The 12,154-nt window shown below is 50.5% G+C and overlaps 2 protein-coding genes and 1 long non-coding RNA gene across 5 annotated transcripts in view; 1 reads left to right on the top strand and 2 right to left on the bottom strand.

Moving 5' to 3' along the window:
- YY1 (YY1 transcription factor) overlaps positions 1 to 6,780 on the bottom strand; it is a 29,254-nt gene extending 22,474 nt beyond the window's left edge. For both annotated transcript variants that reach the window (XM_027521678.1, XM_027521679.1), the window contains exon 1: positions 5,993 to 6,780. In XM_027521678.1, coding sequence (XP_027377479.1) covers positions 5,993 to 6,674 — 682 coding nt within the window. In that variant the 5' untranslated portion in view covers positions 6,675 to 6,780. The remainder of the gene's footprint in view (positions 1 to 5,992) is intronic.
- Positions 2,024 to 5,456, bottom strand: LOC113879857. The gene is made up of 2 exons (XR_003507484.1): positions 5,243 to 5,456; positions 2,024 to 2,259 (listed from the first exon to the last, which is right to left on the bottom strand). It is a non-coding gene; the product is annotated as an uncharacterized LOC113879857 (long non-coding RNA).
- A 117-nt stretch (positions 6,781 to 6,897) lies between the features above and the next one.
- DEGS2 (delta 4-desaturase, sphingolipid 2) overlaps positions 6,898 to 12,154 on the top strand; it is a 79,113-nt gene continuing 73,856 nt past the window's right edge. For both annotated transcript variants that reach the window (XM_027520721.1, XM_027520723.1), the window contains exon 1: positions 6,898 to 7,460. The gene's annotated coding sequence lies outside the window, so the exon portion shown is untranslated. The remainder of the gene's footprint in view (positions 7,461 to 12,154) is intronic.

Below are 12,154 nucleotides of genomic sequence, written 5' to 3'. Positions count from 1 at the left end.
TCTGCAAGCACTCATTCAGTTCTTCACGGAGACTCCTCCCTGTGCCCTGGACCACCTGCAGGGTTTCCCCAAGACTTACCACTCTACAGAAAGTAGACAGGCAGCAAGTTAAAAGATAAACGCAAACAATTTCAGACAGTGCTACAAAGAAAATCAAACAGGGTTACGAGATAAGAGTTATAAGTGCTAACTTGAAAGGATGAAAGGGCAGGCCTCTTAGAGCTGAGACTTATGGACATCTGGGATCAGAGCACTGGATGCAGAGGTGCTGCTTCCAGAGAACAAGTGCAAAGCAACAAGTTCAAGAAACTTGGGAAGGGTGGAGCATAATGGAGCAGAGGGATAAGAAGGAAGTCTGGAAGGAAAGCAGGGGCCAAATCATGTGTGGCCTGGCAGGATATGAGAAGTCTGGATTTTACTGAATGCAATAATGTGTCTCTGGGATGTGTGTGTAGAAATAAAATGTTAAGTTTACCAGTCTAAAAATCATTTTTAAATTTACAGTTCAGTGGCATTAAGTATATCCACACCTGTTGTGTTTGGAGAATTTTTAGGCAAGGGAGTGAATTCATATAATTTAAATCTTAGAAATCAAATTCAGAAAGGAATAATGTGTGACCCAATCAGATCCCCAGAAGTGAAATCCATAGTCTGTATTTGGTCCTTGTCAAGTCTATAAAAATGTATTCAGTCAAAGAATCACATGTAATACTACAAATTACAAGTGAGATACTGAAAAAATGCAAAATTCAAAACCAACTGTCTATTTGGAGTTGTGGCAGCAGTGTCTCTCCAATTTTTTGGTGATGCTTAGAAGCGAGAAGAAAGGGGAAAGAAGAGGGCTGAGCTGAGAACTGTAACCCTGTGGAGTGTCTGAAGAGTGTGTGACGCCGCTCTGTGAGGCACTAAAATTCTACCTGGTGTTTGTGACTCTCCCAGAAGAGGAGACAGGGTCCACCACACAACAGCTTCCACAAAACAATGCCTCTCTCCCAGCCCCTCAGCTCTTACACTCAAGGGGAATAATTTACACAATAAAGAAGAGTCCCTCACAACCATTTACATTAGCTTATTGTTTAATCCTATCTGAAACCACAGTGTAAGACTAAAGTAACTGAATAGTTAACAAGAATTTTGCCCTACAGAGTTCCTATTATCTCACCGTGTCATGTTAAAATTGGGTCGTTTTGCTTTAAGAAATTGAGTACATTGCTTCCTTTTCTCACAAAGGAATTCATAAAGTAGAATGTCTTTGCTGTAAAGGAAATGAAAAATGCCTTCAGGGGTCCTCCTACCCTACCAGGGCATTTTACAAAGACCCCAAGGGCGGAAGCTGAGACACGCCAAGGTCAGGTCTCTGGTCACTGCCCTCTGAAGGGAAATTTGATGCTCCTGCTAACAAGATTCTCAAAAACCACTGGGCTTGCTGTTATTGATAATTAATCACTTGGTTAAACACAATGGGACCTACTAACACAAGACCCTTAAGACTAAGAAACAGCTCCTCTCCCGACCTGTTCACCATAAACAGGCACAAGTTCACACAGTCTAGTCAACAGCTCCCAAGACCTCCCTGCATCTTCCTAACCATCTGCCAACAGTAAAGAAATACTTGTTTTTTTCAACATCCACGTGGTGTTTCAGATGCCAAATTTTGAAAATATTGAGTACAGCGAATGCTTAATACTGTAGAATACAACTCACTAGTAAAATTTAAAAATTACAAAAAGTTTTCACTTTTACCCTCTTCCTATGGAAGTAGTAAGGGCAGTTTATAAACTGGTCACCAAACGTAGATCTTGAGAAATGTTCATTCTTAATAACTGCTTTTACTAATAACCTGTTATGAGCCCTAAGTTTCCCAACCTTAAAACAAACTGATCTTACTAAAGGACACTTCAAAATAAGTAGAAAGCCTTTTTGTAAATATTCACCCAGGAGTATAGCATATTTAAAAAAAATTATTCTTTTTTCTCTCCCCAAAGCCTGAAATGTTAGTTTTAGGTAGGTCAGGAGTACTGACCTTTCTGATTCAGGTTTTTCTTTTCCTACTGGAGGAGACAGCTGTTGACTAGGGGTGGGAGGGAGGTTAATAACCAGGAGACAGAGGCTTCTAAGTAAGCCAGGGTTCCAGAGCCACAGGTCAGGAAGCAGGATCTATGAGTCAGGCTGTCCTATGTAGGTCATGGGGGTGACACGATTGCTTTGGAGGGTTCTCTGGGCTTGGCTCCGTGGGAGTTTGCATTTACAGCTTCTTTCCTTAATGATAAACAGCATGTTAAAAAAGGAAAAATAGTGGATTGTCAGGACTAGTAATTTTTGGCAAACTTGAACTTTCTGAATATATAAAAGTGAGAAAAAATTTAATACTTTTTGACTCTCTTTAAATTTGCTGCTTTTAATATCAGTGGTTTTCTGGTCTTAGATATTTTACTCAGTCTAGCACAAAGCACTTCTATATTCTGTCTAACAGAAGATAATTAAAATACTTACAGCCTTGAGTGAAGGTCACATATTCTAACTACCTGAAACCTCAAGATTCAAAAGCCTTTTTAGTTCCTCTCAAAACTAAATGTTTTAAATACACAGATTTTACTATCAGCTTTCCTACTCAACCCAGTGATTTTGTTAAGTGGTTTATTTTTTAGTATTTTCTACAAGATAGGATGTCCCTCCTAAACTATTGTGATGAACATCTAGGGGGAAAAATACATAATACCATGCCTTAAATTTAACAATAATTAAATGTTCATTAATTATACGCTAGGAAAGACGCAAGAACAAATATGGGCCTTAAGCAAAGGACTGCAGATATTCAAAACACAGTTAAACTGTGATTAAATGCTAAAACACGTTCAGTCTTAACTAGACCTTAATTTTCTCATCTGCAAAAATAAGGCAGCTTCTGTGGCATAGTATTCAGCTGTAAAAAGTAACGAAGTACATTCTACATCTTGGAAGAATCTTGAAAACAGACTAAGCCAGACACAAAAGCAATATAGTGTATGATTTCATGTAAATGAAACATCCAGAACAGGCAAATCCAGGGGAAAAGCAGATTAATGGTTGGGGGGGTGGGGAGGGAAGTAATAGCCAGTTTTTCTGGGGTGATAAAAATGTTCTAGGATTAGACAGTGGTGATGATTCCACAACCTGGTGAACAAAGTAAAAAGCCACTGGACCAGGCACATGTGATGTCAATTAATTAAAAAAGAAGAGGGGGAAAAATAAAAGCATATCTCTAGGGACCCTTTCAGAGCTAAAACTACTCTCCTACAGGAATACTAGAATTCCCTCTGCCATTCCATCCAAAAGATGCAACCGCACAGTTCAGTTACTCTGTGGGAAGTTTAAATGAAGATGGCAACAAGCAAGAGCAGCCCAAGTCCAAGTGCTTTGTTTCTCATTACTTTTTTTCCACCAAGAGGTGCTACCTATTAAAGAGTCCTGATATACCCTATGTGTATTGTGATTTTTTAAAAGAACTTTAGGTTAACTAAACTTGAGCTTAGACCAAGGGACTATTTTAAAAATTCTCTTGCCTAGGATCAGATGTAATCAAGTACACGAAAGCACTGTGCATAATGCCTACCAGTCAACTCACAGAAATTAAGCCTAACAATTAACCCGCTTTGATTTCTTCATCTGTTATCAGTTATCCTATTTCATTTCTGAAGATGAAACCAAACGCTGAATTTAAACCTGGGACATGTAGAGTTAATCACAAACTATTTCACTTCTCTTCGGTAATGATTCCAAACCACAAGGACAAGGAAGGGGCACAGTTTACCACAAAACATGGCAGAGAAAACAAGCAGTTCTATGTTACTGCCATCAAATGTTTATAACCACCTTTATGCAGAGTACTGCAACAGGCCAAACAACTAACTCTTTAAAGAAGGGGACTTTAAAATATCCCTAAAACTGTACAAGCCTGGAGCAATCACTTGCAGAGGAAGTAATGACTTTTAAGCTAACTTGATACATAGCACTTCCAGTAAAGTCTACATTATCAAGCATTCGTTCCGGGTATGGAGAAGTGGGTCAGCAATTTGGTAAGATCAAATGCAGAATACGTAAAATATCCTGGTTTGCTAAATTACTTAAAGCCAACGTGACCATACTGTGAGAAAAAGAAAATACAGCTTCATGTGGTTAATGCATCTTTACCTAAATACCTAATGATATCCTGAATTCACCAAGTGGTGGTTTAAAACGTAACTGAATCATGTCCAACTCTTTGCGACCCCATAGACTGTAGCCTGCCAGGCTCTTCTGTCCTTGGGGTTTTCCCCAAGAATACTTGGGTGGATTGCCATTTCCTTCTCCAGGGGAATCTTACCCACCCAGGGATCGAGCCTGGGTCTCTTTACCAGCTGAGCCACCGGGAGAAGCTCTGAATTCCGCAAATTCATCAGTAACCAGCACAGCCTCCCATAATCCACTACTATTAATAACGGAAAAGCATGGCTTCTAGTTCCTACATGACCACTGTGCAACCATTCTGCACTACCAGAAAGTATACCGAAGGTATCTTTGCATAGCCTAAGTACTAAGATATGTCTCATTTAAATATACAGCTCCTGCGAAACTCAAGCTACTGAGAGCTCCACAAGGCCCTCAAAACCCAGAGCAGCAGCGCTATGAGAAGTGCTGTCACACTTTTTTTTTTTTGCTGTCACACTTTTGAGGGCACCTCCGCTCCACCGGCGGTCCTGAGTCACAGATCCACAGAAACCTGGAGCTTTCACAGTAGATACAACCAGACCTGCTTCAACCCAGTCTTTCTGCCTATTTCACTCGTTCTCGTGAATTTTAACAACCCTAAACACGCAACGTTCAGATTTCGAGGCTTCATCCAATTCTGAGAATATACATTAAACAGAGTGGGAGCAACTGCGGTGAAAAGGGTTCTACCACTTTAATTATCCACGCACTAGGTTAACTCGTTACGGCAGGACTCTTCTCAACCTATTTACTTCAACCAAAATTTAACAAGATGGCCTGTGGACAAAGTAATAAGATAAGGACAGGAAAACACCAATTACAAAGTAGAATCAAAAAAAAAAAGTAGAATTAATACAGATTTATACATGCAGACAAGTCTTTTCTGCCCTAGATATTTTTCCTGGTCCTCGTTCACAGCAGTGTTGAAGAGCAGAAAAGACCCTTTTCTAGAACCCCTTCTTTTCACTGCAAGTTTTCTATCAAGACACGTGAAAACTTAAATATTCGATTTTACCAATTTAATGGCAAGCGTGCAGAGCCAAATAACTTAAGAAAACGCAACTCCCTCAAGTGCGAAGGATTCAGTCCTCTGCAAAACCCCGCGACCCCTCCCTAGGCGCCGCGGGGGAAGCAGAGGCGAAGGCGCCGCCGCCGCGCGGTGACAGCGGCCCCGCCGCCGCCGAGCCCGCACACGCGAGCCCGACGTGCCGCCCAAGTCCCGCCCCGCGAGGCGACGGGAGGCGAGCCGAGGCAGCGCCGCGCGGCCGCAGGGCGAGCGCAGGGCCGCGGCGCGCGCCTCCCGGGAGCCGCGGCGGCTCCGCGCAGGAGCGGGGGGCGGAGCCGGGCCCGCGGCGCCCCCCAGAGGAAGGCCCGGGAACGGCGGCGAGGGCGGCCCGGGCCGGGCGCGAGGGCCAGGCCGCGCCGCACCGCCAACGCCCTCCCGCCGCCCCCGGGGGCCTCGCGGGCGGGCGGGCGACGCGGACAACGGGCCCCGGGCCGGCCGTTGGCCGTGCGCGCCCCGCCCCGCGCGCCCCGCCCCGCGCCGCGCGGCCGCCCCGCCCGGGGAAACTACGCCATTGCGGCCTAGCGGGCGGCGCCGCGCCGCCGCCGCCATCTTCGCCGCGCCGCCGCCCGCCGCCCCCGCCATCTTTTGGGGCCGCCATACTTGCCCCGCGAAGAAGATGGCGGCGCCCATCACACACATAAAACATGGCTTCCCTTCAAAACAAAAACATCCCCGGGGCCGGCACGCGCCGGCGCTCACCTGAGGACCACATGGTGACCGAGAACTCGCCCTCCAGGGTCTTGATCTGCACCTGCTTCTGCTCCCACTTCTTGTTGCCCGCGTCCGCGCCGCCCGCCGCCCCGGCCCCGCCGCCGAGGTAGCCCTTCTTGCCGCTCTTCTTGCCGCCGCCCTTCTTGACGCGGCCGCCGCCCGACGACGACGAGCCGCCGCCGCCGCCGCCGCTCTTGCCGGCCGCCGCCACGGTGACCAGCGTCTGCTCGATGTAGTCGTCGTCGCCGCCGGCCGGCGCGGGCACCGGGATGAGGATCTGGTCCTCGAAGCCGTCCTCGGCGCGCAGCCCGTCCGAGTCGTCGCCGCCCACCACCTCCTCGCGCGTCTGCACCAGGATCACCTCCTGGTGGTGGTGCACCTGGGTCGGGTCGTCGGTGACGAGCGGCTGCAGCGCGATCATGGGCGGGTGGTGATGGTGGTGGTGGTGGTGGTGGTGGTGGTGGCCCGCGTGCCCGTGGCCGCCCCCGCCGCCGTGGTCGCCGCCGCCGCCGTCCTCGTCGTCGTCCTCCTCCTCCTCCTCCTCGCCCACCACCGTGGTCTCGATGGTCTCCACGGGGATGGTCTCCACCTCGATCTCGTGCAGCTCCACGATCTCGGCCGGCATCTCCGAGCCGTCCGTGGCGATGTAGAGGGTGTCGCCCGAGGCCATGACTGAGGGCTCGGCCGCCACAGCCGCGGCGGCCTCAGCTCCGGGGCTGCGAGGAGGCGGCCGGCCGTGGGGAAGGAAGGCTGAGGGAGGAAGGCGGCGGGCGGGCGGGCGGGCGGGGGGGAGAGGGGGCGGGCGGCGGGGGGAAGGGGCGGGCGCGGCGGCGGCGGCGGCGGGCTTCCCCGCCTCCTCGCCTCGGTGCGCCCCGCGCTCGCTCGGCCGCTGCTCGCCCCGGCGCCCCGCCGCGCCGCGCCTCGGCCTCCCGCTCTGGCCGCGCCTCCTCCCGCCCTCCGGGGCCGGCGCTCTCCGCTTCCCCCTTTTCCTCCTGCGCCTCCGCCTCCTTCCACACAAATACCAACTCCTCACCCCGAGCCCAGATCTCGCCGCCGCCGCCGCCGCCACACTCCGCTCAGGCTCGGCCTCGCGAGACTTCCGTGCTGCCTCGGCCCGCCCCGCCGCCTCGTCCCTACTCGCCTGCTCGCCTGCTCGCTCCTCCTCCTGGGCCAATCGAGCGGCCCGTGCGCCGCGGCGGCCCCGCCCACTCAGCCCGAGTTCCTCCCGGATTGGGGGCCGCCGGGACGGCTCCCCCTCCCCTCCCCCCGCGCGCGCGCGCGCGCTGGCTGGCCGCGGCGCGTGACGTCAGCGCGCCGCCGCCTTCGCCGCTAGTCGCGCGGCTCCCGCCCTCCGCGGTGCAACAGCAGCGAAGCTCGCCGCCCTGGGGGGCTCCGGGCCGCCCTTTGGAGCGGGGCGTCGACGCTGCAGCCGCCGCAGCCGCCGCCTCGGGAGCCGGTGAGCCGTCCGCGCGGCACCCCCGGCGCCGCGGGGGAGGGGGCCTGCGGGGCAGGGCCGGCCGAGCCGAACGCGGCGTCCCTGCCGGCGGGCCACGCGGGGGGAGCTGGAGGCGCGCACGGGGCGGCCCCGGCGGCCCCCAATAAAGTCTGGTTTGACGAGTAGCGCCTGTGCCTCGTTTTTCGCGTCAGGTGGCGTTTGCTCTTGGCACCCGGCTCCGGGCGGGCGACGGCGGCCGAATGAGGGGGGAGCAGGGCCAGGCGAACAAAGGCCGGCGGCGAAGGGGAACGCCGGCGGGCGGCCGCGGGCCCACATCTCGCCGCGAGCTCCGCGGTCGCGCGCCCTGCCGGGTCCCGGGCGGCTCGGGCGGGCGGAAGCGGCGCGCCGCGCCCCCGGTCCCGCCGTTGGGAGGATGTCCGTTATCCTTTCGTGACCCGCGGAAACCTGCGACTTAGCCGTTGGGTGCCTGCTTCCCTGTAGATCTTAGAACTGGCTGCAGGGTCCCGGCCGCCGGGTCGGTAGCTTGGCTTGTGGCTTCCGAGCATTTCCTTCTCAGCTTCCCTTTCTTCGCTCTCCAGCCAGTCGTTTCCCCTCGACCACCGTCTTCACCTCTTTTTCACCCGTGTAGACGCTCCTCCTCACGCTCGCCAGGCTTTGCATTTGTCTCCTTGTTGAAAAGGCCACAAATTTTCCCGCCCAGCTCTCCTTTATACCTGCAGCAGAGGTCCCCCCCTCTTTTTTTTTTTCCTGGCGCGAATTCAAGGCAGGTTAAACCTTCCTAAATGGTTATCTATGTTGCAGCGATGTGGTCTTGCCCTTGTTCGTTGTTTTGGTCGACCTGACTTTGGGTTTGAAGCAATAGAAATAAAAACTAGTTTTTAAGAAAGAAAATCACGCGAAACAGAGAGTGTGTCTTTTTTGTACTCCTTTTGCGGTGTGAATTTCTCAAATGTATATTCATTTTTACCCTGTCTTTCGGAGCAGTATTCTCGCAGTTGAACACCACGGTTATTCTGAACTGTAATACATCAACCTTAGATCCAATTTGTTAAAACAAGCAGGTGTCTTTTTAAGAACCTTTAGAGGAAAGTTTGTGTATTCTGATTAAAAAGTGATTTTGTCTGTCTCATTTAGTCCCCACTTATTTTGAAATGACATGGACTTGAAAATGTTAGTGTGGGGAGTGAAAAATTGGATCATTCTGTCTTTGCATCTGAGTTTTAAATCCTGAGTAATTCCTTTTGGAGTGTTGCACCCACACAGTTTGAGAAAGTCACGTCTGTTGAAAGAAGTCATTTCTGGCTTCATAGCATATAAATTCTGCATAAATGGTTCATAAGTGAAAACCCAGTTGTGGTAGAATTTGTATATGGCTTAATTGATTTCACTTTCCCCACTCTCTAGTAATTGGTGGGAGGGTGTCTTTGCAAGTAGTTGGTACTTCCCCATAGATACCAGAAATGGGGGAAGTACCTAGTTAGGTCACTTAGCTTCTGAGTCATGGGTCTGCAGAGTTCACAGTCAAGTGGAGGAGGCTGGAAGGGTTTAGCTATCAGGAATGGTGATGGGTGGGAGACAACACCGAGAGGCAGCTGTTCCCCTGCTGCATGAAAACTTCAAAATTGCCCTAGAGTAGGTGACCTGTTGGATTAAGCCTTAAGTTTTCTTTGATGGGAAACTCTTGTTTTCTGCTCTTTAGCTTATGACTAGGCATCCAGAGACAAGGTGCTGTATTTGCTCTTGCCTGTTTCCATTGGCTGTAAAGGTGAAAAATCCATTTAAAAGGACAGGTTAAAGTGCAGTTCCAGAGCCACAGGACTCTAAAGGTAGGGCTAATTTTATTGCTTTTATTTTGTTCTGTTTGGGCAGAGTAAACTGAACCAGTAAACCTTCTCTCTGAACTTCTTTGTGCTTAGTTGCTCAGTCATGTCCAGCTCTTTGCGACCCTATGAACTGGAGACCACCAGGCCCCTTCTGTCCATGGGGATTCTCCAGGCAAGAATACTGGAGTGGGTTGCCATGCCCTTCTCCAGGGAATCTTCCTGACCTAGGGCTCGAACCCAGGTCTCCCGCATTGCAGGCAGATTCTTTACCGTCTGAGCCAGAGTCCTGTTCTTTTGGCAGCAAGAAAACTAGCTAGTGCCCCTTAATTAAACTGGGTATCTTACAGCCATGTTTGCCTGCTTCTATTCTTCGGATCGTGAGGACAGACACCGTGGCTGGGTCCGTCGACAGCTTAATGCCTTGTGCGTGGGATGATTGTTTGGGTTTTGGTTCATCAGAAGACAAAGCCACCGTGACAGGACTTGGGTGTGAAAATGCTCAACTATTTTATGTGTCTTAAGAACTCCAATGAAACTTCCTGTCCACGGTGAAAATGAATGTCAGCAACTACATAAGAAGGTAGAAGACGGGAAGACTCAGGAGAGGTGTGTGAAGTGAGTCCGAGCTCACTAGTGGCTAAGGAGACGTGGCGACAGGCAGCCTGCCCGGAGTGTGTCCCTTGGCGGGATGGCCCCGCACAAAACGTGTGGACTGTGGCACACGGCCCTGTGGATGTCACCGCCCTCCCCCACGCCTCATGGCTCCCTTCCCACAACCTCCACTGGGTCTGCAGTGGGGCCATAAGACCACGGGGGTTAGGGAGGGACACGTGTGGCGAGGGTAGAGGGTGGGAGTGGGTGGAAGAATAAAGGATACGAATTGAAAGACACCAATATCTCTTTTCCTTCTTTTTTCAGAGTATCTTCTCATTTATTAATTATAAGGAGCCTAACAAAACTGATTCTAATTTCTGTTTCTAAAAGATCGGCAGCAGTGCAGGCAGTGAACTCATGCTCAGTTAACTTCCCTTACCGCAAACTAGTTTGGCTGCCCTATGAAACTGCTCTTTGGTTTTGTCTGATGTTAGTTCTTTTGGAGTTGGTTTTCTGCATCGGTAACAGTATTGTTGTTAAGTTGTCCTCCTCTTAGGACCCCATAAACTGCAGCATGCCAAACTCCCCTGTCCTCCTTTATCTCCTGGAATTTGCTCAAACTCATGTCCACTGAGTCGGTGATGCCGTCCAACCATCTCATCCTCTGTCGTCCCCTTCTCCTCCTGCCATCAGTCTTTCCCAACATCAGGGTCTTTTCCAGTGAACTGGCTCTTCACATCAGGTGACCAGAGTATTGAAGCTTCAGCATCAGTCCTTCAGTGAATATTCAGGTTACAGTGTGGAGAACACTAGCTCTGAGCACTGGCCCAGTCCCTTTGGCCACTAAGGAAGCCAGCTGAGAGAGGCGCTGTGGAAGGTCGCGTTGCAAGGTGTGTGATAGGGCTGCAGCTAGAGCGAAGTGTTTACCTCTTGTTAGGCCGCAGAGCCTTTGTAAACTTGGGGGTCGAACCCTGTTTCAGAGCCAAACTAAGTTGCCAATGAAATATTTAGAAAAAAATCAGGGTGAAAGTTTGTATTTAAGCACCTAGTTAGTCCTAGCTTGTTTGTTTTGGGGTTTTATGTTTTTGGAGGAGAACAAAAGAGTGGCTTTATTTCTTTGCCACACAAAGGGGGGCCACAGTAGGCTAGTACCTCAAGAACTGTGCCCCCCTTTCTGGTGAGTAGGGAGAGGTGGTATAGTCAGGCAGAGGTATGACAGTAACGGTCTTGATTCCTTCTGGAAAGTTGCAAAAGGGTGGATTGCTGACAAGATTAAGGTGTGTGCAGGGTCTTAGATGGTACCATGAGCTGCTCTGCTCCCTTGCCTGTGGTAGGTCACCCCTCGTTTGAATCAGTACAAATTAAAGAAAAACTGTCAGTGTGTATGGGCTTCCCTGGTGGCTCAGTGGTAAAGAATCCGCCTGCCAATACAAGAGACACAGGTTTGATCCCTGGGTTTGGAAAGATCCCCCCCCTGGAGAAGGAAATGGCAACCCACTCTAGTATTCATACCTGGGAAATCCCATGGACAGAGGAGCCTGGTGGGCTACAGTCCATGGGGTTGCAGAGTCAGACACGACTTAGGGAGTAAAGCAACAACATAGGTAGCATACGTGTTTTTCTTAATCATCAAACCTATAGTGTGTTCTTGATTGTGGAATCTTTGAAACTGTGCCTGTTCAAGGGACCCTCCTCCCTACCCCCAAAATCAGTGCATGTATTAGACTTGGAGCTTAAACTGTGGTGATAGATCCTAATTGTACACATCTGTAAAGCTGACACACACCTATAAAGGCTTCCCTGGTGGCTCAGACGGTAAAGCGTCTGCCTACAATGCGGGAGACCCAGGTTCGAAGATCCTCTGGAGAAGGAAGTGGCAACCCACTCCAGTACTCTTGCCTGGAAAGTCCCATGGATGGAGGACCCTGGTAGGCTACAGTCTATGGGGTCGCAAAGAGTCGGTTATTGCCCGTGAATCTAAGGAAGGTTGAGATCTCTAGTGATAAATTGGCCTCGTTTTTTTCTCTACTTGGCACACTGTATGTCCCTCCAAAGTCGAAGTTAAATCGACTTTGTGCTGCAGTTGCTCTGCCATCTGCCCATCCAAATGAATGCGGCACGTGCGCTTGAATGGAAGGAAAGTTCTGTCTGAGTCTGCGGTAGCTCTGTAGGCACACTTGTTGCACAGCACGCTTACTGCAGGGTAGAAATACAAGAAGCCAGCCCCCTCCTGCATCTGTGTGAGAGGCCTGTCAGTGCTGGAACAGGAGGAGCTTG

The sequence above is a fragment of the Bos indicus x Bos taurus genome, chromosome 21 (genome assembly GCF_003369695.1).
Source record: "Bos indicus x Bos taurus breed Angus x Brahman F1 hybrid chromosome 21, Bos_hybrid_MaternalHap_v2.0, whole genome shotgun sequence".
Classification (NCBI taxonomy): domain Eukaryota; kingdom Metazoa; phylum Chordata; class Mammalia; order Artiodactyla; family Bovidae; genus Bos; species Bos indicus x Bos taurus.
Note: the sequence above shows the minus strand (reverse complement) of the source record. Positions and strands in the feature narration are given on the sequence as shown.